General features: G+C 40.3%; 5 protein-coding genes across 5 annotated transcripts; 3 read left to right on the forward strand and 2 right to left on the reverse strand.

Moving 5' to 3' along the window:
- Nucleotides 1–26: 26 nt before the first annotated feature.
- LOC107265745 (ubiquitin carboxyl-terminal hydrolase 34) lies at nt 27–14,275 on the forward strand. The gene is made up of 12 exons (XM_015735503.2): nt 27–272; nt 996–1,092; nt 1,254–1,662; nt 1,790–2,087; nt 2,165–2,908; nt 2,993–9,083; nt 9,167–9,884; nt 9,966–10,156; nt 10,238–10,415; nt 10,501–10,667; nt 10,742–11,412; nt 11,505–14,275. The coding sequence occupies exons 1-12, from the start codon at nt 230–232 to the stop codon at nt 12,335–12,337; spliced, it is 10,440 nt and encodes a 3,479-aa protein (XP_015590989.1). The 5' UTR covers nt 27–229; the 3' UTR covers nt 12,338–14,275.
- A 438-nt stretch (nt 14,276–14,713) lies between these two features.
- Nucleotides 14,714–19,540, forward strand: LOC107265756 (DNA damage-binding protein 1). The gene is made up of 5 exons (XM_015735523.2): nt 14,714–15,039; nt 15,125–15,273; nt 15,514–18,236; nt 18,312–18,708; nt 18,770–19,540. Exons 1-5 carry the CDS (start codon nt 14,970–14,972, stop codon nt 18,851–18,853), a joined length of 3,423 nt encoding a protein of 1,140 aa, XP_015591009.1. The 5' UTR covers nt 14,714–14,969; the 3' UTR covers nt 18,854–19,540.
- Nucleotides 19,541–19,549: 9 nt separating this feature from the next.
- Nucleotides 19,550–20,255, reverse strand: LOC107265773 (ADP-ribosylation factor-like protein 16). The gene is made up of 2 exons (XM_015735555.2): nt 20,001–20,255; nt 19,550–19,911 (listed from the first exon to the last, which is right to left on the reverse strand). The coding sequence occupies exons 1-2, from the start codon at nt 20,205–20,207 to the stop codon at nt 19,585–19,587; spliced, it is 534 nt and encodes a 177-aa protein (XP_015591041.1). The 5' UTR covers nt 20,208–20,255; the 3' UTR covers nt 19,550–19,584.
- Nucleotides 20,256–20,479: 224 nt separating this feature from the next.
- LOC107265769 (protein C3orf33) lies at nt 20,480–22,216 on the forward strand. The gene is made up of 5 exons (XM_015735550.2): nt 20,480–20,829; nt 20,914–20,973; nt 21,042–21,243; nt 21,310–21,419; nt 21,536–22,216. Exons 1-5 carry the CDS (start codon nt 20,755–20,757, stop codon nt 21,794–21,796), a joined length of 708 nt encoding a protein of 235 aa, XP_015591036.1. The 5' UTR covers nt 20,480–20,754; the 3' UTR covers nt 21,797–22,216.
- On the reverse strand, nt 22,211–25,706 carry LOC107265764 (adipocyte plasma membrane-associated protein). Its single transcript, XM_015735543.2, has 4 exons — nt 25,337–25,706; nt 25,039–25,244; nt 24,676–24,961; nt 22,211–24,592 (listed from the first exon to the last, which is right to left on the reverse strand). Exons 1-4 carry the CDS (start codon nt 25,444–25,446, stop codon nt 23,413–23,415), a joined length of 1,782 nt encoding a protein of 593 aa, XP_015591029.1. The 5' UTR covers nt 25,447–25,706; the 3' UTR covers nt 22,211–23,412.
- Between the last annotated feature and the right edge of the window lie 34 nt (nt 25,707–25,740).

The raw sequence follows: 25,740 nt of genomic DNA on the forward strand, positions 1-25,740 counted from the left end.
GTTTCGCGTGACGTGGCTTGAAGTAGGCTGCGTATAAACGCAGCCTCATCATAAACCAATATGGTGACTGATAGATTGATCAACTGTTGACGATCGTTAGGGATAATAGAAAGAAATGTTTGATAATATTGGGGTTAATTTTCGTATCGGAAATGCCAGGGGGTGGTGAAATCGAGTGATGGACTTTAGGTGATCGCGTGGCGTTTTGGGGATAGATACAGGGGGAACCATGTGCGATGTGTGTGCTGACTTTCACGACCTTCTGCTCTCTTGTAAGCCAAATACAACTTTTATTCACCTTAACCTATCCTCGTCTATCATCTTCGTTTATGTACGACAGTGGTATCGCTAGACATTACAACATTCTCTGTAGATTACATTATTTTAAGCTCCTATGACTTATTGAATCTTGCGTATTATTTCTTTTGTTGCAATATACATATATTTTTCTCTACTATTTGTATCCGTTGGATAACCTTAAAGCCTTTCACTTAATGCATCCTGATGTTCCTGACTATGTTAATTTAAATATTTGAATTTTTGACACGCACAAAAATCGATTATCTGTTTGCTATGGACGATTTGTGTCGTATTCTTTATCCAGCAGCGTGGGTTGCACTTTTTTTATTTGTACTATTTCTTTTCGAATTTTTCTTTTCGTTTCACAAATTGGTTTTATTGTGAATAATGTTCAATTATATTTTTGCCAAAAAAGTGTGCATGTTTATATTAAGACAAGTTTTACAATGCAATATTTAAATATGCTTGAAATCGTTGCAAGTATTAACCTTTGTCCTTGATACGTTTTAAAAAATTGATGCTCTATAATGGATACACTAATGGCTCTTAAAAAACATCGAATTTTTTTTTCAACTTCCAAAAAGTACTGATCTGCGTCTTTACCATTTTTCGAAATCATTTTTATTTATCGTCTTCCGTAACTTTAATAATCATATGAAAATCGTAATATTCAGCCAATTTTGTATTAAATGCAGACGAGGAACGTGCCTCGAAGGAGCAAGATGACCTGGCCGCCCTTTGCATAGGAGATGTAGACACCATACTCCATTATGTGAATCAGTGGGTGCAAAGGTAAATATTAATTCGGTCTATTTTACTCGGAGAATTATTGTCACAGGCTTGAACAATGGCTTGAACAGAAAAGAAATGATTGTGGCCACTGTTTTTTGTACTCAAGTATATAATCATTTGATTTTAGAATGATTGTAGATTTGACGTATTTAAATTTCTAGACAATGCATGTGCTGTTATCGGGACATTAAGAACTTTGACCGATTCACACGGCTGACCCAGAGTGTCGTACTCTGTACATTACAACAGTTGCAAGTTCTCCAGCAAAATGATAAAGTATCCGAGGATGGAGAGGATGGTAGTAAGAATGTCGGAAATGACAAATCAACGGCAGCAGCAACGACTACGATGTCTACGACTAAAACGACGATCGCGTCCGGGACGGAAGAGGAAAAAAAGGCTGACGAAGGGACAAGTTGTTCACATCCGGAATCCCCAAAGGGTCACCATTGGTCCTTGCAAGATCGAGAAAAGTTATTTCATCTTCTCTCGAAGATATTTTTACTGAATTTTCCACTTTACATCGCGATGAAACATGGCGGTGCCATTAATCCTTTAGCTCCTGTGAAGGTAACAATAAATCTCTTGAAACCTTGACCTCTTACAGCTTTGAGAATTCTTTTTTTATTAAAATAATATACGACCAGGCAGTAGTGCTTTGTTAATTCATCTGTTTTCTGTAACCTTTCATTGACAGGACGAAGGAGGATATTGTGAGCCTCACGATCCAGAAGTTCCGGCACCGTTGATCCGTGCAGTGTCTGTATTCTGTCATCAAGGTGGATTCAACTTGATGTCTGCTTGTTTTGATATGGAGGAAACACTTCCCGTCGGTCTTGCTCATTCGATGGTTGCAGTGATATGCAACTTAAAGCTATGGTTGAACTATGGCAGTGTCATTCAACTCTTCGTACCGCTGCGGAGCCGTGTTATGAAGTATATGTGTCGGCTGGCAGATAAAGAACTGCGTACTCCAGCTGTCAGGACAATGGCAGGTTCGTTTACTCTTCCTGCAGAATCTATTGAGTCCGATTCCCTTGGAATCGGAATCTTTATGCTTGCGTTTCCGTAGATTTTATGTGGAGCGCAGTAAAGGATCCAATAGACGCAGTTCTCCCAACATTCGATCGTGATGGATTGGATCTAGCGTTTAAATACTTTACCAGTACTACATTGACTATGCGACTCGCAGGCGTCGCTCAAATAAATGCCCACATTACTGCGTTCAATGAGTTGTGCAACAGCGAAACCGTTGCTGAGGTCGAGCAAGTGGGCCACGCCCTGGCTGCTTGGCTGACGGAGAACAACATTATCGCTCACATATTTGGTCCTAACTTGCACGTTGAGGTCATCAAGCAGAGCCACATTGTCCTGAGCTTTCTCGCCATGGAAGGTAGAATCACACCGTCAGACATGGACACCATGTGGCAAGCAGCTCAATTAAAACACTGCGGTCGTCCGGTATACGATCTTCTGGCTCCTTTGGTTAAACATCTGGCACCTACACCCGTTTTGCATCTGTACTCATTGCTGGGAAAGCTTGAGCCCAAGGATCATACCGAGCAGAGTCTCTTCCTCGCTTCGGCTTTAATCAAGTTCATTTGGTCTTCGGGTGGCTCGGGGTATCCTGGTGGATTAGTTATAAAAAATAGGGAGATCCTCAGAGGAGCTACTGGCGTAGGTGGGAGCAGTAGTAGTGACCCAAGCGGAATGGATGGCAGCAGCCCTGATGAGGACGAGGAAGAACCAAGTCCAGCTCCGTCCGAAGGTCCATCACCCAGGAAGCAGGCGAGAGGAGATAGCAGCGATTGCGAAGGTATGTAGTTCTTTAATTGTATTTTTAGCAAATACTTTTATTGGGAAGTTACCTTAGGAACGCAGCAAATTTCATTTGGTTTAGGAAATTTCAAAGTGGAAAGTATGGCGAGCATACCAGTCGAGTCGAATGTCACCGAGATAGATGATCTCGTCTTGGTGAAGACCGACCGCAATAACGACGTTCTCAAAAGTCCCACGGGAAAATGTATGGAGGAGCCTGGGACGATAAAACCCGAATCAAAATCTGAAGCTAAAGCGGTTGATGAGAAAGAGAAACAACAAAGCTGTTCCGATGCGGAAGCGGATACGGAGAAGTCGAACACTGAGGAACCAGTGGCGCGAGAGAAGAAGAAGCGGAAAGTCCTGAGAAAACGAAAAAAGCCTCAAAAACGTTCGCCTGTCTCTAGTGAGAAAACCCTGAATAACTTAGTGAGAGAGGACGGCAAAGGCAAGCTAAAGGAATTACCAAACGACAAAAAAAACAGACCTGAAAACGTATCCGAGAACATCCTAGAACCTGTAGCTCTTGACACTAGTTTTGAAGCTCAGAAAATAGTAGACACCTTGGATCAAGTAAAACAGCAAGCAATGGCCATGGAACCTAGTGATCAGCAGGTTCCTACAACAGCCGCCCTCTTGAGAAGAGCTAGCAAGAGTAAATACACCTCTCTCGTCGGGCACAACGTCGAGCGCACTCCAGATTCTGCAGACAGTTCTCATGATGAGGATGACAGTGACGTCACAGCGGGCGTCCTGGCGACTGCTGAAAGTACCGGTACTGTTATGTCTGAGTTTGCCGGGTTAGCACACGTAAGCAGACCACCATTCTTACCATCTGTTCTCGACGAGATGCTCTCCGACGAGGAAGGCTCCTATAGCAGCAGAATATCAAATAAAAGTGAAAAGAACATGGCAGACTTCGACGGAGAGGAAAGTGGCTGTGAGGAAGAGTTAGCTCAATTAGCAGCACGTCATCTTACCGCCATACAGATGCAGACTTATCATTCTCATCATTCACACCCTGCAATGACTATCAGGAGGTCAGTATGTCGACCTCCACAGGTCAGAAGTATTAGACAGACAGTGGCTAGACTTACGTCTCAATTCAATCTAGAAACTGTCTGTAAGCCAGGAAACACCTTACTATGGGACCTTCTTCAAGATGAGAAAATTGGTCAACTCAGCGAAGGATTAGCTCTCGAAGCAGAAAAGGCATTGTGCAATCTTCTCTGTTTCAATATCGATAGGTTAATTCCCATGAAGTTCATCGAAGGCTGTTTAGAAAATTTAGCAGCAAATAGATCTGTAGTGGTGTCCTTGAGACTTCTTCCAAAATTGCTGGCTAGTTTTCAGCAATTTGGTGCAATGGATGCGCACACTATAACAACCTGGGCTGATCGTGAACGAGGAATGATGAAGCACTTCTTCAATAATCTCAAGACATATGCAAATACTGGACCTAGGACAAATTTGTATTCGCATCAAACCGAAGTACAAGTTAGACTACAATTTCTATCTTCAATATTCTCTCCTCTGGGCTCACCTGACTGCTTTCGATTAAGCTTGGAACAAGTTGATATCTTGTGGCAATGTTTATCTCAGGATTCTACCTGTGCCGATGAACTTTTCAGCTGGTTACTAAGCCAGGCTAAATCTACAGAGCAACATGCTTTAGGAATGGACACCTTGAAGCATCTTTGCATGCGAAAGTTACCAAGTCTACCACCAGAAACAATAAGTATGACAGGACTCAGTCTTTTCCAGCAGTTGTGTAATCTGGCGAGGTTAGCTGCAGCTCATCTTGACAGACCACTTCGAGATGTAGACACAGTTGGCATGGATTTTCTCTGGAGGATTGCTCTAAGAGCAAAAAGTACAGATGTCAGTATGGCAGCAATACAATATTTAAATGGATATTACATGTCAAGACAATTGACACAGGAAGCGGAATTTGTTTCGCAATGTATGACTCACTTGGCAGCTGCAAGTGCTGATCTGGAGAACAACGAAGAGGCTAGTTTACGCTGTATACAACGAGCTTTGCTCCTATTGCGGACGCATCTCGAAGCTTTTCGAAAACGTTACGCGTACCATTTGCGAAGGTGGGCGTTGGAAGGTAGAGGAGCCGGAAGTCACGTAGCTATGAATACTTCCGAAAAGGGACAACAGTTGAGGATACTTGTACAACCAGCAGGAATTCCTGAGAAGACTAGTTTTACTTTATTCAGCACTGATTACATAGCTGATCTACGTGCTGAAGTAGCTAAGTGGTGGGATGATAGGCAAAACAATCAAGAGAAGGCTTCCGGGGGCTCTGTTACATCCGGTAGCAACGGAGGCTCAGTTTTAGGATCCTTGCTAAGTGATGGACCAATTAGAATGATCACTCAAGGACAAGAGCTAACAATAGACTTCGATGAGAAGACTCTTCAAGAGATGGGTTTCAAGGATAGTCAACTGGTGTTCATCTCTCTGGGTGCAGGAAGAGGAAGCGCCGGTGGTGGAAGCGGAAGTCGTTGTGGCAAACGAGACATAGATTCGCCGTCTCTACTACCTCCACCACCGAGGGAGTCCTTACCGACTCTCCTACTCCTAAGACCACAATACTTTGAGCAGCTATTCACCCTGATGAGAACTCTTAGTGCCATGAAGACTACTGTTAAAGGTGGTCAGGAGATACCACATACAAAGGCTCAGGTACTCTCTCGTAGAGTATGGGATACGCTCACATTACTTCCCACCAGCCCTACGCTGCTCAGGGGCTTCCAAAAGCTTGGCGAAGCATCACTTCCGGAATTACTAGACCCTGCTAGTCCCCAAAAGCTTATGTACTCCCTTTACATAGTAGAATCTCTCAGCAGACGAACATCCTCTACTCAGGTGACATCAACGAGTTCCGTAACCATTACTCCTGTTCACGAAGGTGGTGGGGATGCTGAAGACAATCACGAGGATAAAGAAAAAGAAGTACCCTGGTCCACTCTCTTTGTTCAACATGGTGGACTGCGTCATCTCTTTGACATCTTCATGTCAGGTTGTCTTGAACGTGGAGATGGTAGTGAATGGCAGCAGGATTGCCTTGCTAGTCTTTTGAAACAACTCTGCCACCTAGGTGTTGTTAAGGAAGAAAGGAAGAGGAATAAAGCTGATAAGCTTCTGGTTCCGCGGCTGAGTGAAGCGATGCTCGCCATGATGGATGTAGACACTGTTATGCCTCGAATCACCAGTATTTTGAATAAGGCTTCGCTGCCACGAGATCCAAATCATTATAAGACTGGCCTCTTTGGAAGGTCACAGGTGATACACTATGCCATGGCGCTTCTTGTTTGTTGGGTCCATAGCGACCTGGCTGCTAGACAATCTCTTTTCTCATCTTCGGAACCCTTTGGAAAAACTTGGCTTCGCAGACTTGTCCTGGAGGATCCAGAACCAGCAGTCCGAAGAGAAGTCTGTACTGCACTTTACAGACTATGTCTAGGAAGTACTGGACCCGATGATCCTTCCTCTGATACTTCAAGCTTGATCGTACCAATGCTCAATACTCTCCTGGAGGATCTCGTCGTCGCTGAAGCTATGCAACCTTCGCATCATAAACCTGACCTTCCGTTACATCTACATCCAGCACTAGAAGAAGGTAAAGAACCTTATGGACCAGCTTGTCGAGATTACTTTTGGCTTGTATGTCGACTCGTTGATTCTCTTCCTGAAGACGTGATCAAGGAAGGCTTAGAAGAGGCCTCAGGGTCTACGATAGACCTTGAAGCACTTGCCATTAGAGTAATAGAATCTGTGCTGAGCAGACAACACTTGGAGACACGACATAATACCGTTGAAGATGATGGACTTGTTGGATTGCTTAATTTAACATGTAACATTATGACGCATAATCCTCCTTGTAAGCAGAGCAAGATCGGTCAGAATCTTCTTCTGGAGGTCTTCGATTTTCTCTTTGCACTGCCAAACCCAAGAATGAAACATGTTCCAAAGTGTAAGAGTCAAGTATCCAGATCAGCTGCATTTGATCTTCTTGTCGAGCTGGTTAAATCTGCTCCTGATAACTATAGGATTCTGCACGAGAAGCTATTGTCTCAGCACAGACCCGGTCCACATTCTCCTTATCCCTGGGATTACTGGCCTCACGAAGATGGTCGCTCTGATTGTGGTTATGTCGGCCTCACAAATCTTGGTGCAACATGCTACATGGCTAGTTGCATGCAACATCTTTACATGATGCCCCAAGCGCGAATCTCAATCCTGGGTGCAGACTGCAACGGTGCGAATAAGCATCAGCTGACATTACGTGAGCTCCAGAGGATGTTCGCCTACCTCCTGGAATCCGAGAGGAAAGCTTACAATCCACGAAGCTTTTGTCGTGTATACACAATGGACCACGAACCTTTGAATACTGGCGAACAGAAGGACATGGCTGAATTCTTCATCGACCTAGTGTCCAAACTCGAAGAGATGACGAGTGACCTGAAGAATCTCGTGAAGACCCTCTTCTGCGGTGTAATATCAAACAACGTCGTGTCATTAGATTGCGAACACGTCAGTAGAACCCTGGAGGAATTTTACACGGTGCGTTGTCAAGTGGCCGACATGCGCAATTTGTACGAAAGTCTTGATGAAGTTACCGTCAAGGATACCCTGGAAGGCGATAACATGTACACCTGTTCACAGTGTGGTAAGAAAGCCAGGGCCGAGAAGCGGGCTTGCTTTAAAAAACTGCCACATATTTTATGCTTCAACACAATGCGATATACTTTTAATATGGTGACCATGCTCAAGGAGAAAGTTAACACGCACTTTAGTTTCCCATTGCGACTCGATATGTCTGGCTACGTCGAGAAGAAATTAATGCCTCAACATTACCAAGAAGAGAAGAAAGCCTCGGAGAGGAGGAAGTCTGAAGGAGAAGGTTCTCAAGGTACTTCGAGTTCCCGTAGCTTTTCAATGGACGACAGAGAAGAAATGGAGCATTATCAGTATGATTTAATTGGAGTGACAGTGCATACAGGAACAGCTGATGGCGGACATTACTACAGCTTCATTAGGGACCGCACTTCACCTAACAAGGACAAATGGTTCCTCTTCAATGATGCGGAGGTCAAGCCTTTTGACCCTAATCAAATAGCAGCTGAATGTTTTGGTGGCGAAATGACTAGTAAGACCTATGACTCGGTTACTGATAAATTTATGGACTTCAGTTTTGAAAAAACAAACTCGGCATACATGCTCTTCTATGAGTGGTGCGCTGATCCCGGCGATCAGCCCAAGGAGGAGGAAGCGACAGTATCCAGTCTTATGGATCCTACAAGAACACACAGTCTACAGTCACATCAGATGGCCAATAAGCTACCACCTTTGGAACTGAATAAAGAACTTGAAGATTGGATATGGCAGGACAACATGCATTTCCTGCAGGACAAGAATATATTTGAGCATACGTACTTTAGTTTCATGTGGCAGATTTGTGGATACATCCCACAGACGCTTCTGTCTATGCAACCGGATATTACAGAAATGTCTGCAGAACTTTCAACTTCCTTTTTTATGGAAACTTTCATTCACGCTAAGGAAAAGCCAACTATGGTGCAGTGGGTTGAACTTTTGACAAAACAATTCAATGGATCTGCAGGTGCCTGTGCTAGGTTCCTGGAGAGAATGGCTGGTGACTCCTGGTGGCCAATACAAATTCTAGTCAAATGTCCGAATCAGATGGTTAGACAAATGTTTCAGAGACTGTGTATTCACGTGATACAGAGATTGCGAGCTACTCAAGCTCCACTTTACCTAGTATGCGATCCGGAAAATGACCTCAGTACCGTTGGCACTCAATCCTGTGTCACGAGATTCGTCAGAATGTTATTATCGCTGATGGAGCATGCTAAGCAGCACCTTAAACACCTCACCGAATACTTCAGCTTCCTGTATGAGTTCAGTAAGATGGGAGAAGAGGAGACTCTTTTCCTGATTCAAGTCCAAGCCATATCGACTATGGTGAACTTTTACCTAGGTCACAAAACTCATGAGTTTGTCGATGCAGTCAGTGAAGAGGAGGAAGAGGAAGAGGTCCTGGCTGTGGCTACGGAGAAATTAAGACCTGCATCCTTGGATAAAATGATTACCTTAATAGCTACCCTCGTTGAACGAAGCAGAGGTCCTGATCACAGGTTAGTCAGTTGAAAACAATATCAACAAGGATCACAATGATCTCTCAAGTTACGATTTCATTAATATTCTTATGAAATTTTAGATTGACTCTATCACCAGCCGATCTAAATGCTGTTGCCGGTGGCAAAGGATTCCCGTTCCTTTATCAGCAAACCAGAGACGTTATAAACTTAAATCAAACTCGCAATCTCATTCAGAGTCTTTGCCGTTGGAATGATAGGCTTGCCGTACACATTGTGACTATGATATTCCAAGCGATCACGAAGCACACAGATGTATGCCAGGCATTCTTCAAGCTCCTGACCTTACTCACCGAAGGTTCAGGTCCTAGTGGATTACCCTGTATGACACAATTAGTTCTTGGCCGTGTCTGGGAGGCAGCAAGGGTAGCACCACACGGAGCCTTAGAATGGTTGGCCTTAGCCGTTACTAGAAGCAAGCTCGCGCATGCTTGGGTTCTTCAAGGACTCGACACATGGCTCCAACACTTCCTTCTTGAACACTCCAATCAGAGAGTTCGTTCCGCTGCTGCTTTTCTTTTAGTATCCTTAGTTCCTTCGACCCACTTCCGACAGGGTTATCGTAGTGCACATAGATTGGGACTAGGATGTAACTCTTCTAGAGAATTACAACTTTCGCCTGAAGCTACCTTGATATTGCATCAGGTATATACGGCTCTATTGAGGCTCTTGCAACCTGCGAGACATTATATAGACATTCAGACGCATGGTACGATGAAACTTACTGCCTACTTTGCGTTGCTTACTTACTGCGTCATTTCCAAGACTGAAAAACTCATGGTGAGTATCCTGCTGATATGAAAATAAACTATAAGGCAAGATTTATCGTACTTTATGATACATATTACTATTCTTTTTTAGTTCGGACAATATTTGAACGATCTTTGGACACTTTTCCATCCAAAATTATCAGAACCGAGTATCCCGGTTCATCACAATAAGCAGGCTGTTTTGCTCTTTTGGTATCACGTCTGCTCGGACTGTCCTGAGAATGTAGCAATGATACTTCACAATTCACATATAACCAAGAATATAGCATTTAATTACATACTGTGAGTAGATCCTATCGTGTGATTAGTCCAACGTTTTTTTGGAACGTCTCGCCGATTCTATAATCACTTATTCTGTACTAGAGCTGATCACGAGGACCAGGACGTCGTACTCTTTAACAGAGTTATGCTACCGGCATATTATGGCCTCTTGAGACTTTGCTGTCAACAATCACGTACATTTACCAGACAATTAGCTGGACATCAGAACATTCAGTGGGCTTTCAAAAATATTACACCGCATCCTACTCAATATTCGACTGTAGGTTTTCCATACTGGAACTTAAGGATGCACACGACTATGTAGTATATCCAATGTTCAATTTATTAACTCTGTTTTACTTTAGGCTGTCGACGAGCTCTTTAAACTGATGCAACTATTAGTTGCAAGACACCCTGATCAGACGGCAGAGGATGAAGCAGAAATTGCATCCTTCAGGAGAGGAACTCTCTCATCTTATTTGCAAGGACTAGATGGACGTTCTTGTTGGGCCACCCTTATATCCGCCTTCAGGTAACAGTAATCCTAGTAGATTCCCTATGATCTTCTGTGCGATGATTTGTATTCAAGTATGATTTTTCTTTCAGAATTCTTATTGAATCAGATGACGATCGACTATATGTAGTCTACAATGGCGGCTTGAGCATGGCGTTAGAGGCATTTCATATGTTGCACATAATGTATCATGAAGCGACTGCGTGTCACGTAGCAGGAGACCTAGCAGAATTGATAGCCATTATCGTGGAACTAGTGCGCTGTATTAGAACAGCTCGAGATGGTCCAGACGCTAGGAACATTCTGGCCCAGTGCAAAGAATGGCCGGATGTCTTACGTAAATTAGCAACTCTCTTGAACACCTATAACCCACCGGATATGCGCAATTTGGCTATAGACCTCTTAAAGGAACTGGTGATGCTAGTACCTGCCGAGGCGATACTCATCTTAGCGCCGTTATTATCACACTGCCACGCGGCTCTTCAAGAATCTCACGCGGCCGTTCCACCTGGACCATATCTCCCAAGACGTTCTACGCCTCCAGGGAAAATGGCTTCCAGACCTGCCAGACCTATGGTACAGATGGCTGTTCCACATTCTCAACTGGAAGCATCGAAGGGCATTGACCCCGAGTACGATAGTGCTCTTCTTGAATTTTATTTGCCTTATCACGAATTAATAGACGTCATGTGTCGATTAGCTATCAATAACGATTGTATGACTGACACGCTGGTCAACCTAAGTGCCATGCTAGGGTTTGAAGGTGATTATCATTAATAGGCTTTATATTTATTGAATAATCATAATTCGTTAATTATTGATTATGTATAATATTACGTAATTGTAATTATACAGGCGTCCCTTTACATCTGGCGCTGTTTCCAAGACTCTGGTTGGATGTTCACGCTGCTACGCACATCGATAGGAAACACATAGCTGCCCTACTGTGCTCTTCGTACACAGTAGATTATGTCGACGCCGTACTCTTGGACGAGAGGTCGTCTTTAGGTGTTCCTGCAATTCACGCCTTTCTCAAGACATTCTTCCCCAAGTTGGCGAGTCACGTCCTCACGGAACAGACGTGCTCGTTAATTGACAACCTTGTGAACTCGTTAACCGGCATGGTAGACGTCGTGGACATTCAAGCCGGTGCTCATAGGTTAACGGGTAATCTAAGAGCCCTGACCCTTGTCTACAGCAGCGGTACACGATTGAAGCCACCTGCAACTCTTCAAGCAGCTCTAGATACTCTCCTCTCTCGGACAAGAACCGCTAGACTGAAGGAATCTTCTCAGCAGGAAATAGAAGCGCCTTCAAAGAAACGAAAGTTCAATACCACGGAAGAAATCGAGCAAGACGAGAAGAATTTATTACCACAGCCTGAGGAATCCGAGGAGGAGAAGCAATGCTCTCAAATGGAAATAGAAGAGAAGACGAAGGGTGAGAAGAGTGACTCGAAGTCAACTGAATCAGCTGGCGAAGAAGCTGAAGATGGTATCAAGGCGACGAAGGCGATGGACGCGAGCGGCACCGCGTCGATATCCCCGACGCTCGTCGCAGCTACGACTACAGGAAGTTGCGCAAATCAACTGCGCTGTAGCCTGACTAACGTCTCTTGGCTCGAGATGCTGGAGAAGACGATCGTTAATCTCCAAGTGATCGTGCAGTTACAATTGAAGAACACTTAAGACTACTTTTGAACAGTTAGTCAGATGCTTTCGAGGAGTGCTTTTATCGCCGCGGCATGTAATACGGGAGAGAGATATAAAAAGAGGGCTCGCACATTGTTGTTATGCTACGACAAGGCCGCCATTTATTTCGCATAGGACTTTTACCAAAGACTTTGATAAATTCGCGTTCGGATAAAGACATAGAATGAGAGAGAGAAAAAGAGAGAAATATGAAAAGAGAACAATCCCTTTTGCTATATAAACGCGAATTCAATTTCAAAGATGTCTTTTGCGTTGTGGCTCGTCCCTCGATGAGGCGTCGTCAAATTAACTCGCATTGAGTTTCTATCGTTGGATGAAGTACATAGACTGACTTTATTTACTCTTCTGAACATACTTTCTGTATGTCGTTAGATGAAAGCGCGACATGTCAAATCCTCTTTGACAGTGCTATAAATAAGTCGAATTCTTTCCTGGACATTACCGTAATATCATTATATCCAATTCATTTTTTCCTCTAATGACAAAAATACACGGTTAGGAAGGTTCGCCGTCTCGTGCAATGTGCCTGAACGTGTGTCTAAAGTTCACCCTCCTCTTTGTTGTATGTATATTCTTTGTACTTTTCTTTTATGCTTATACCTAGATTTTAAGGCAATCTCTTGAACCACTGCTAATTAGTATATGCTCTTAGAACTGTGCACTGTTCTGCCTGACGCAGTATACGAGAGAAAATGCCGCTGCGAAATGCTTTTCTTGCGCTTCTAATAATTATTGCAATTCGTTCTTATTCTGCATCTTGTACTACATGCCGCGTAGAAAGGAGGGAGAGAGAGAGAAAGAAAGTATGCGTGTGTGTGTGGGGAGGGTGGTAGTATGCGTGAGAAAGCACACACGTGCATAATTAAAGTCTCATTTTTATTACTGCGTGGCTTATCTGAGCCAGAGGAGAGTCAAACGGGCACAAAAATTACACAAAAATCTTAGCTTCCGGATTAGCAGATTCTCAATAGTCATACGAATTTATCATATCTACATTTTCTTTTCGTAAATGAATTCCCATCTGTCGGATACAGTGTCGTTGAACTGTCTTTTATTCTTAAAGTGTTTCTTTTTTTTTCTACATTGCGACAGGCCTGACGGTAGTCGTCAAAGGTCTTTGATTGTAGATCTTTAAAAATCATACGATACCGTCATTTTTCTTTTAATTTATTCCACGTCGTTTATCCTCGTAGAGAATTGATGGCTAAATGAAATGGAAAGAGAATTATCGTTTGACAGTGAGAATAAAGCGCGAAACGAAGCGGCCGATATGTATGAAATGTATGTGCTCCTCTTAATCGAAAAGTCGAAGGAAATATTTGATTTTGAATAAAAGATTTTTTCTATTTACAAACAGTGTATTTGTACACGCACCACACGTTATTTTATGCGATTGAACGGAACACAAGGGATAGGATGAATATAAGAGGAAGTGAGTAGACCGATATTAGATATTAAGGATAAATCGATGGAGACGAGAGAGATGAAAAATATGAAATTAAGAATCGGGATTATGAGATATTATTAATGTTTTACTATTCGTTTTTTTAACGTAAACCAAAAGGTTAATGAAATCGTAACGACACTGTCGGACGTTTTCAGATTTTCATAATGGAGCCACGTGGATGCTCAACGTGATGACAACTAACATACAATAAAAGACACTTTGGGGAATTATTCCGGCGTAATCCTATGTAGTTAATGCTACTTCCATTGAAGAAAGTCCTGTTGTTTTTATTATCATCAATCCTCCAGTAGTTCTGCGCGAATTTGGTCAACGTGGCGATCGTTCGTAAGTGAATGTTCTCGACGGATTTTGAATTCCTTGTGTGAGTACCCACTTTTACGAATGCATTAACACTATTATAATGTATAGTTTTCGAGCAAACGTTCAATAAATCCCATTGATTTTAATCATTATTCATTGTGATACCTAAAACCTTGTATGATTGCATGATAAAACGTAATAAATAGTGTTATACGTCCATCGTATACTAATTTCACATATGTGCGCATGTCGGCTGTACATTTAACACTTATTTCATGTAGGAATTTATCAGATAAGATTTTTTAAGTGGACGTTTGTTTGAAAAGTAATATTTAGAGAGATAGAGAGAAACGCTATTTAAAATGAATTTGATTTTTTATCAGACGTTTAAATTTACAGTTATCCCACAGGAAATCAAGTACATTGGTGGTGACTATTTTCAGATAGCTTGGATTAGAGTTGCGCAGTGGTGGAAAAAAAGTTTAAATTTCAAGGAAAGGTAAATAAAGTTTTCTTCGAAATTGTTTTCTTCTACACCTTTTATATCAAAGCGTATCCGGCAGGTGAGGTTGTGATTACCGTATAACGTATTCCGCAGGTAATTACTTTCACTTATGAAGTTTCGAGTTCATCATGATGTCTCTCATGCGTCTATGATCATGAATAGTTGGCGCGACAAAAGTTGCGAGTTCTCGTTCTTTCTTGAGAACATTCAGAGCGTTGCTAACTTCGGGACGCGAGAAATTGAAAAACACGCAGGGTTTGGAAAAGTATTTGAGGGACAGTGAGCAGGAACGTTCTTTAAAGAGATTTTCAAGCGTTACGTTAACAAAAGATATTATGAAAGCCATGGCCCATCACTATGTAGTGACGGCCCACAAGCCTACAGCAGTCACTGCATGTGTAACCGGTAAGATATACAGGAAACTTTATGAATTCCCTGTAAACTTTATTGTGATGATTTTTCAACACGCTTCTTCTTTTTCCATATGAAGGTAACTTCACATCACCTTCTGATCTCAATCTAATTTTGGCGAAAAATATGCGCCTTGAGATTTATCTTGTTACACCCGAGGGACTTAGACCGCTTAAGGAAGTTGGCATTTATGGAAAGATTGCAGTAGTCAAATTCTTCAGACCACCGGTAAGGTTATCTGTGGATATACCATATCTTAGATAGCGCCATTTCTCATTTGTTATCCTTAAAAAATTGACAGTCATCTAAACTCTTTAGAAAATATTCTATTTCACTTAAAGTATCAGCATCAATTTATTTTCATTAGGTACACATTCTCTTCCATTATTTTGCTTGATTGACAAGTGGTTGAATTATGTGCTTCATTCTTTTTATAGTCGATTAAAGGTTTTTGTTTATGCTTTACAGCACGAAAAGAAAGACCTGCTCTTTCTTTTAACCACGCGCTATAATGCAATGATTTTGGAGTGTATCGGTGAAGGAGAAGATATTGAAATTATAACAAAGGCACATGGAAATGTGGCAGATCGCATTGGAAAAGCATCTGAAACAGGCATTAAAGCAGTCATTGATCCCAAGGCACGTGTTATTGGTCTCAGACTGTACGATGGTCTCTTCAAGATAATTCCATTGGATAAGGATAATCCTGAATTAAAGGCCTCCTCAATCAGAATGGATGAACAACAAGTACAGGATGTGAACTTTCTTCACGGATGTGCTAATCCAACGCTAATACTAATTCATCAAGATATTAATGGGAGACATGTCAAGACACATGAAATCTCCTTGAGAGATAAAGAATTTGTCAAAATTCCGTGGAGGCAGGATAATGTTGAACGTGAAGCCATGATGGTAATTCCAGTGCCTTCGCCAATTTGTGGCGCAATCATCATAGGACAAGAGAGTATTTTGTACCACGATGGTACCACCTATGTCGCGGTTGTTCCTCCTATTATTAAGCAGAGTACTATTACATGTTATGCTAAAGTTGACAACCAGGGGCTTCGATATCTCTTAGGAGATATGGCAGGCCATTTGTTCATGCTATTTCTGGAACAGGAGAAGAAGGCAGATGGTTCTATGGTAGTAAAAGACCTGAAGGTTGAACTTTTGGGTGAAGTTAGTATTCCAGAATGTATTACATACTTGGATAACGGTGTTATATTCATTGGTAGTCGACTGGGTGATTCTCAATTGATTAAACTAAATACAAAAGCGGACGAAAATGGTTCCTATTGTGTACCCATGGAAACCTTCACAAATCTAGCACCCATAGTCGACATGGCCGTTGTGGACTTAGAGCGGCAAGGTCAGGGTCAGATGGTTACCTGCTCTGGAGCATTCAAAGAGGGTTCATTGAGGATCATAAGAAATGGCATTGGTATCCAGGAACATGCTAGTATCGATTTACCTGGTATCAAGGGTATGTGGGCGCTAAAAGTAGGTGGTGGTAATTTTGACAATACCCTGGTGCTGTCGTTCGTCGGACAAACGAGAATCTTGACACTCAATGGAGAAGAGGTTGAGGAGACTGATATACCTGGATTTGTAGCTGATGAACAAACCTTCCATACTGGAAATGTTACAAATGATCTATTCATACAAATCACACCCACGTCTGCTAGACTTATTTCAAATGAAACCTCGACTGTCGTATCGGAATGGCAACCGGAAAACAAAAGGACGATCAGTGTTGTAGCATGTAATGGTACCCAGGTACTTTGCGCAACTGGAAACGACCTCTTCTACATGGAAATAAGTAATGGTAAAATAGTACCCAAAGGATTTACGACTCTTCAGCACGAGGTTGCATGTCTTGATATTTCGCCGTTGGATGGTAATAGCGAAGCACACATCGTCGCCGTCGGCCTTTGGACAGACATATCTGTAAGAATATTGACTCTGCCGGCTCTGGAGGAAATTAACAAGGAATTACTAGGTGGTGAGATAATACCGAGGTCTATTCTGATGACTTGTTTCGAAGGGAACACTTATTTGCTCTGTGCTCTTGGGGACGGGAGTATGTACTACTTTACACTTCACAAACAGAATGGTTTACTTTCCGACAAGAAAAAAGTTACCCTTGGAACTCAACCTACCGTACTACGTACCTTTAGATCACTCTCCACAACAAATGTCTTTGCTTGCTCCGACAGACCTACTGTTATATATTCTTCTAATCATAAGCTTGTATTTAGTAATGTCAATCTTAAGGAAGTGAATCACATGTGTTCCCTAAATGCGGAATCATATCCTGACAGTCTCGCACTGGCAACGGATAGTACTGTCACTATTGGAACAATTGACGAAATACAGAAACTCCACATTAGGACGGTACCACTTGGTGAATCTCCACGGCGAATAGCTTATCAGGAGAGTTCTCAGACATTTGGAGTAATAACAATGCGCATTGACATGCAGGAGACTAGTGGTGTCAGTATTGTCAGACCATCTGCTTCAACACAAGCAGCTTCAACTTCCAGCAGTAGTCACATCTCTTCGCATAGTAAACCAGGACATACAACCAGTGACATTGGCCAAGAAATTGAGGTTCATAACCTCTTAATAATTGATCAACACACCTTTGAAGTACTCCATGCTCATACCCTGATGCCTTCTGAGTACGCCATGTCCTTGATCTCAACAAAACTAGGAGAAGATCCTACTTCATACTTTGTTGTTGGTACAGCTCTCGTCAATCCAGATGAAACCGAGTCGAAAATGGGTAGAATCCTATTATATCACTGGGCAGACGGAAAACTTACCCAAATAGCTGAGAAGGAGATCAAGGGTGCATGTTATTCGCTGGTTGAATTTAATGGGAAACTACTTGCCAGCATTAACAGTACAGTACGTCTCTTTGAATGGACTGCAGAGAAGGAGCTTCGGCTCGAGTGCAGCCATTTCAATAACATAATTGCACTGTTTCTTAAAACCAAAGGGGACTTCGTACTAGTTGGTGATCTCATGAGATCACAGACCCTCTTACAATACAAAACCATGGAAGGTAGCTTTGAAGAGATAGCAAGAGATTACAATCCTAACTGGATGACAGCTATAGAGATCCTTGATGATGACACCTTCCTGGGTGCCGAGAATTGTTTCAATTTGTTTGTCTGTCAGAAAGATAGGTTAGTATTTAAACAAGCCAAGATTTTAATAAATCTTTACATTTATCATCAACCAATACATATACTTCTTTACAGTGCTGCTACGTCGGAGGAAGAAAGACAACAAATGCAGGAAGTTGGACAGTTTCACTTAGGAGACATGGTAAACGTCTTCAGGCATGGATCGTTGGTGATGCAACACCTGGGTGAATCAAGTACACCAACCCAGGGTTGCGTTTTATTTGGAACAGTTGGTGGTGCCATTGGCCTGGTTACGCAAATTCCATCCGGTTTTTATGAGTTCCTGCGCAACCTCGAAGACAGGCTAACTTCCGTTATTAAAAGCGTAGGAAAGATTGAGCACAATTTCTGGAGGAGCTTCAATACTGATTTAAAAATCGAACAATGCGAAGGATTCATAGATGGAGATTTGATTGAGAGTTTTCTAGACTTGAGTCATGATAAAATGACAGAGGTTGCTGCTGGACTTTTGGTAAGACTAACAGGATTGTCTTCTTTGAGTCCACATATAAAAATGTCAATTATTATTTCAGATTGACGACGGCAGCGGTATGAAAAAAGAAGCCACGGTAGACGATTTGGTAAAAATCGTTGAAGATTTGACAAGGATACATTAGGCTGAGAAAGAATAGTTTTTATGTGAATTTTAAATTCTACGATTAACATGGTAGAATAGAGACTGCGAGAGAAAGCAAGGAATTGTTAATATATGTACGTCTGATTACGGATGCGTGTGTGGATGTGAGTGAGCAAATGATTTAGAATGATTACAATTACAATGATTTATTAACAAAAACAGGATGATAAAGTTGTCAATGAATGCGCAGTGGCGAACAATACATCCCTGTACAAAGAAGGGAGGGTTCCTTTAAAATTCCTAACGATTCGATCGTCCTCCTTGGAGATTTGAGATGAAAATGTTCCAGAGTTTTATACAAATAGCAAGAACGTCAAATTATTGGAAACTAGTATTAAAATTTAAACATTCGACTAGCTTACTTGGTCACGAAAAACGATAATACTTAACAAAAGTATTATTGATTCTAAAACATTGGCGCAGTGTTAAAATAAAAATGTTCACTTTGTTTTTCATGATCACATGTAACTCACACCTTCATCATCGTGCGTTACCCGTTTTCTTTTTTAATATGAATGAGTATAACAAATTCAGTAACCATATGTAACAACGTCCTTGCATATGAAGCATTATCTCTGTCCAAGATGCGTTTGAACTCCGATCTGTAGTAACTATATATATTATACAGTTATAAGTTGAAGTGTAAATAAAGCGAAGTATCAATGAAGGAAGCTTATTTAACGTTTCACATAAACGGTTTGAAGTTTTGTACTACTTGTTGGCGGCAGCAATTGTTGCTGCTTTCAGAGTATCCGGATCGAACATCCATTCGCGTAATTCCTCAACGCCTTCGCCAGTCATTCCGCTCGTCTCGATAATACGTATCTTCTGCGGGATCTCTTTTTGCAAACGAGTAAAATGTAGCATTAACAGAGCTTCGTTTCTCATTTGCCGATAGGAAAGGTCCATTTTGTTGAGAACCAAGGCAATTTTCACATTCTGAAGTCGCGGTTCAACCAGTAATGAGTACAATAAAACACCAGCAGCACTAATCTGACAGAGATTGCTGGCATCGATTACGTAGATAATTTTGCCCACCTGTTTGATATATTTATATTTTAGGACATTTAGAACTCATTGTTGGTTTGCGAAATATTTGAATTTTGTGTTATTAAATCGTTTACTACCCTGTCGAAGTAATGCTTCCAAATTGGTGCCATGCTGCCACCAAGCTCTCTCACGATCATGTCGAAATGACCGTCAGAATTTTTGATTGTGAAGAGATTCATTCCGTTTGTGGGTACAGTAGGAGTTGCAACGTCAATGCTGTCTCCATGTAAACGTTTGAGGAGAAAAGTCTTACCAGATTTTGGGGGTCCAAGACAGAGACACATGTTTGGAAATTTTTGCACGAAGTTCTTTTGAAGCTTTTATACTACGGTTAACCTGATATATATGGCACAATGGTTGCTAGGATAAAAATATTGATTTAATAAGTCCTTTATTGAAATTATAACTTAATCTAGACATATAATAAGAATAATTGAAAATCTTATGAACTCCAATTCATCAATTGCATAATTTTTGGAGCACAACTTTATCAATTTCTTGTTGATCCTTTTGTGGGCAATGTATTTGGTCATGGTTGTTTTCTGTTATATGGTTAATATTTAATTTATGATTAAAGGAATAAACACGTTAGCATGTTGGTTCAATTTCTTAAGACTTTTGGAGTTTGATCCATCGTTTTTAGAAAATGGTAACACTGTGTTGGATACACACAAAAATGGTCGAACGCGACAGCACGTATCAATCCAGTAGCGTAAGATCTTATTTTAGATAGGACGAAAGTAAAAACTGGTGAAAACGTTACGACACGGTACACGACGACGTTACGAAGAAGATTCGATCGACTAAAACGTAAAGCAAACTAATAAAAAAATGAGCAGTGAGAAAATGACGAATATTTTTGAGCGCTTTGCTCTTTACATGGAGGGTAATACCCGTGGAGTCGAGGTACTCGAAGATTTTGTTGAAGATTTAACAGACACCTGTGTATTGTAAAGACTAATTTTTACTCCATAATGCAATTTTTCTCAGATTATGACTTATGGAGTAGCCAGCATTGGATTGCTAACCGCACTTTATAAAATAAGACCTGTAAGTCTATATTTTAATATTGTATAATTGTTTAGAAGATTCCTAAAAGTAAAATTGTTGATTTACAGTTTGCTAAGTTTACAAAACCCTTTGATGTGCCACAATACTTCCTCAAATCAAAAGTGCCTCTGAAGGGTAAGGTGGTACAAATACAAATTGACAATGGACCTCTTATTATGGTTGATCACAAACCATTGATTCCTCTACCTCGATTAGGAAAAAGTAAACAGTTACCAGTAAAAATTGCAGGAGTTGACGTAAATAGTAATGGCAAGTATTATTTACAATATTATGTTAGATAACATATCATTAATTACAAATACAATAAATTTATAGGAATCAGTTGGCTGCAGACAGTTGTCAATAATAACGAAGTTGTATTCACACCATTATTAAAAGACAAGAACTGGCTGGAATGCACAGTGGCACTCTTGCAAAAGGATCAGGTATAGCAAGGCTTCTTTTATATAGCTTTCTCAGTTCCCTAACTCTTTTAACAATAATGCATAAGTTCTGTATTACCTGGAAATGGCATATAGAATTTTCATGAGTTTGAAATTAGGAGTCCCTGCAGATCGGTCGACAATTGGTAGCATTGGGGTTTGGTACGGTGCGTCAATTACCAGCAGATCTTTTGAAGAACAAGGAAGTTTCGTCATACCAGAAGTCATTGCTTATTGCTCAAAAATGGGCTCAACGCCGAAGAAATGGATACTGGCAATTCATAAAACAGCCAACCTTAATATGGCAGATAAAAAATGCAGTCAATCAAAAATTGAGTTCCATATTGCCTACTGTCATTGTCAAGCAATTTAATATTTGAATCAGTACTAATCACTTGTTGACTATTTCCTTCACTGTGATTGCTTCTATTCATAGTTTACTATTCAGTGAATATTGAGCTTAATTGAACCAACTCATTAATCCTTCGTCTTATTTTAATTTTGGCATGTTTTTCATACACTGAAAATATTTCTTCAATTCATGAAAATATTTTGATACGCGCCATTATCTTATATCGAACAGGCTTCGATGATTGCGGTATTTACCGCTAACATGAATATTTGCCCACTTGCAAAATGTGCCTCTTGTACAAAGAATTCAGAGCATGCAAGGTGAAATACGGTATTTTTTTGTTATTCGTGTGGCTGAAAACAAATGATACGCAGTGCAAGTGATCACGAGAGAATGCGATGTATGCCCGTCAAATGATATAGGATTAAATAAAGTTTATATATAAAAATTATTTGTATTTTTAATCGCCATTTTCTCATCAACCTTTACAGATCACTAATTGTGGTCCCCTATCTGATTCCTATTGAAAATTCGAACCACCGTTGATAATGAGTAACAATTACATTAGAATAATGATTACCCAATGGATATATCCATTGTTATAACTAATAGGACAAATGAAATAATATATGCATGATATTTTAATACCACCCTGAAAAATTTACGTATATTGATTAAGCCTGCCATGCTTGTTTTAGATAAACATATCAATCATAGCGAAATAACATTTTTAGTCTATAAAACGCAACATCTTTATTTCTGAATTCGTCCTATGAATTGTAGCAAATGTGATATTCCAAATCTATCATAATATAGTAATACGATATAACAAGATAAAGTAAAAATCAATAAAATATTTAATGTATGTTGAGTAGAAAAGTTGAACAGTCGTACCTTTTTTCATATGTACAAACATAAACCACATTATTTCTATTAAATATTTCTTGGAATTTTTACATTTTGATAAGTCTGTGAAAAAGGAAAGGATTATATAACTAATTACTATCATATGAGCCGTTCAGTGCACACATCGATTAACTCCATAAAACAAAAAGTTGAGAAATGCGATGAAGTAACGTATATTGTAAATTACTTATTATTCAATGGCCAAAAAAATTGTGCCGTTTAATGGTGCTAATCTTTATTATTCAGGAAAGTCATTATAAATATAAAAAGTTATGACTATACCAAGTGCTTTGACACTTAAATTTAAGATTTTTCAAAAAGTGGAGTTAATCGATGTGTGCACTGAGTGGCTCATATAGAAATGAAGCAGCTTATTATAAAAAGATAAGAAAAAAAAACAGAGCATCTTCAATTAAAAGCTGTACCTATATCCCGTTAACATAAACAAATAAAAATAGAACAATTGAAGAAACATTGGATATTAAATAAAACATTTGTATAACATTAAATATTTCCATTTAAACCAAAAATAGCATGACAACTCAGTCGTATCGTATTCCCATTAACAAAATAAGGAAATACTTTCAAGTCAAACAAATAAACGTCCTCCAAGGAGATTACCACTCTCGAATCCGCGTATAGTAAGTCAATGGAAATAAACGAAAATGGAATGCTTTACGGTTTCGTAAAAATACTAGCAAGATTATTGCTACTTGTGGTGTGTTTCGGAAAAGCTGCCTATTGCGTACCAGTAGATGACTTAACTTTATCAGGTTTCTGCGTTTGAGATTTTGTTTCAGGAGCTTCTGCAGGTTTGACAGTCTTTGACGTAGGCTTTGTTGTATCAGCCGGTTTAGAAGTCGTAGTTGTTGCTTTTGGTAGTTGGGTAGTAGATGGTTTTGCAGTCGTGGGAGTCGTAGTCCTTGGCTTAGGAGTCGTTGTTGTTGTTGTTGTGTCTGGTTTTGAAGTTGTAGCTGGTGCTGGAGTTGTAGTTTTTGGTTTAGGGGTTGTTGTAGTAGTAGTTGGTTTAGAAGTGGTAGTAATTGGCTTAGTAGTAGTTGGTTTAGGAGTAGTAGTACTTGGCTGAGGGGTAGTAGTAGTTGGTTTAGGAGTAGTAGTAGTTGGTTTAGGAGTAGTAGTACTTGGCTGAGGGGTAGTAGTAGTAGTTGGCTTAGGGGTAGTAGTGGTCGGCTTAGGTGTTGTCGGTGCTGGTGTGGTAGTAGCTGGTTTAGCAGTCGTATGTGGCGCAGCTGGAGCAGTTGATTCAGAAGCTTTGACCTTCTTTGCAGTAACAGCTAGACTTGGGAAAGCATCTTTAAGTGGAATTCTTGCCAAGTATTCAGCCATTGGAGAACCAATCCATAGATAATTATCATGAATAAACGTCGCACTAATTCCACGAATTTTGCCCGACGTGCAATACGCTGCGTCTATGATTTTTCCATTTGCATCGATTCTAAGAATGGTTACCAAGTCGTTAAAAATCGGCGTATATTCAAAAGAACCTATCCCGTGTACAATTTTCTTTAGAAACTCGTTGGGATAAACTTCGTCTAACATTTTGAACGGTTTCTCTATCAGTGTCAACAATCTGACTATCACCTTCCGAATGTTCGGATGAGGAATTAAAGATTTTATTAATTGTGGATGTTCAGCATCCGAGGAATCAATAAGTGGTACTAGGAATCCACCTTGACCATCATGGTAGATATTGTCAGGCACTCCTGGAATACCTTCAATAAACACTTCAGCCTGGTTAGCCTTGGGTCCCTTCAAATTGTATCGAATAATACGTGATGCGATAGATTCTACTACAACGAGATAACTTTCATCTGAACTGAGACGAATGCCATTAGCAAATACCAAATCATGTAAAAGCACTTCATTCTTCTTTGTCGCAGCATTGTAACGAATCAGTCTGAAACAGTGCAATGTATTAACATTAATGTTTAGACATATTACCCTTTAGCTTGTCAGAAGTAAATATATGATTATCTTTACCTTCCAGTTGGATTATCTAGTATTGCAAATAATCCATCTTCAATTCCAAAATTATAACTTGAATCAGTCCAGTATATATCCCCATTACTTGCCACATCCAAACTATTAAAAACTCTTGGCCGCTTTCCTTTGATTTCTTCAGAAGCATCGACAACTGTTTCATATTTGCCAGTTTTTACGTCAACTTTAAATATTCCATAATAGGCATCCGCCACATACAGAGTTCCTTTCTTATCAAATCGTAAGCCAAGTGGTCTTCCACACTTGCTTTCTTCCCATATACCATCTAGTTATAGAAAGTTATAAACATAAATTCAATGCTTTGAAGATTTTGTCAAACGTAACATCTTCAAATGAACTTACTACAAGGTTTTCCAAACTTGACAATAGGAACAATCTCATCTCCCACAATTTTTACGACATGACCAAAATGTAATCCAGTATACAATTCACCATTATAACTGTCAAAACACTCAGGTCCCTTCAACCTCCCTTCAAATAACCTCTCAGCTGAATTTAGCCTGTCGTTGATTGCTAAACCTGGATTTACTGCCTTAGATGGAACTACACTATAGAAATCCAAGAAACAAGTTTCATATGAACACACAATAACGGAATATAATGGAATGGATTTAAAAGAAAAAAAGACGAATTTACATACCTGTATTCAGAAAATTGTATATTCGGTGGGATACCTGGTACAAAGGCCAAAATAGCAAAAAAAACGGCAACATATATGAAAAACGTCCCGACGCGTTTTAAGTACCCCATTTCTTTTTAAAAAATTAGATACCGAATCCTACACCTTTGAAGAGAAATTAAAAGTAACTGACACACAATGAAATGTATTCCGTGAAACGACGAATTGAAATTGAGTCGAAATTTAACCTAAATGCGCGGTGACTTTACAGATTCACGAAACGTTAAACACGCGATCACTGGTTGTAGAACTTATGTCACTGAAAAAGTCTAATATAAGTGGGGTTATGGACTCTAACCGCGAAGATGAATTACCAGCAATAGCATTGGCTAAAGAGAGATAAAAACAGTTTTCGGTGACCTCAC

This window comes from Cephus cinctus, unplaced genomic scaffold, assembly GCF_000341935.2.
Source record: "Cephus cinctus unplaced genomic scaffold, Ccin1 Ccin1_scaffold0240, whole genome shotgun sequence".
In the NCBI taxonomy this organism is placed as follows: domain Eukaryota; kingdom Metazoa; phylum Arthropoda; class Insecta; order Hymenoptera; family Cephidae; genus Cephus; species Cephus cinctus.

Coding starts and splice junctions, on each gene's coding strand:
- LOC107265756 (XM_015735523.2), top strand. CDS start 14,970: ATGAAAGCCATGGCCCATCACTATGTAGTGACGGCCCACAAGCCTACA. Junction 15,274..15,513: donor TCAAATTCTTCAGACCACCG/GTAAGGTTATCT, acceptor TATGCTTTACAG/CACGAAAAGAAAGACCTGCT. Junction 18,237..18,311: donor TTTGTCTGTCAGAAAGATAG/GTTAGTATTTAA, acceptor ACTTCTTTACAG/TGCTGCTACGTCGGAGGAAG.
- LOC107265769 (XM_015735550.2), top strand. CDS start 20,755: ATGAGCAGTGAGAAAATGACGAATATTTTTGAGCGCTTTGCTCTTTAC. Junction 20,830..20,913: donor GTAATACCCGTGGAGTCGAG/GTACTCGAAGAT, acceptor AATTTTTCTCAG/ATTATGACTTATGGAGTAGC. Junction 21,244..21,309: donor AGTTGACGTAAATAGTAATG/GCAAGTATTATT, acceptor ATAAATTTATAG/GAATCAGTTGGCTGCAGACA.
- LOC107265773 (XM_015735555.2), bottom strand. CDS start 20,207: ATGTGTCTCTGTCTTGGACCCCCAAAATCTGGTAAGACTTTTCTCCTC. Junction 19,912..20,000: donor GGAAGCATTACTTCGACAGG/GTAGTAAACGAT, acceptor TATATCAAACAG/GTGGGCAAAATTATCTACGT.
- LOC107265764 (XM_015735543.2), bottom strand. CDS start 25,446: ATGGGGTACTTAAAACGCGTCGGGACGTTTTTCATATATGTTGCCGTT. Junction 25,245..25,336: donor ATACAATTTTCTGAATACAG/GTATGTAAATTC, acceptor GGATTTCTATAG/TGTAGTTCCATCTAAGGCAG. Junction 24,962..25,038: donor CAAGTTTGGAAAACCTTGTA/GTAAGTTCATTT, acceptor TTCTATAACTAG/ATGGTATATGGGAAGAAAGC.
- LOC107265745 (XM_015735503.2), top strand. CDS start 230: ATGTGCGATGTGTGTGCTGACTTTCACGACCTTCTGCTCTCTT. Junction 2,909..2,992: donor AGATAGCAGCGATTGCGAAG/GTATGTAGTTCT, acceptor CATTTGGTTTAG/GAAATTTCAAAGTGGAAAGT. Junction 10,668..10,741: donor ACCCTTATATCCGCCTTCAG/GTAACAGTAATC, acceptor TTTTTCTTTCAG/AATTCTTATTGAATCAGATG.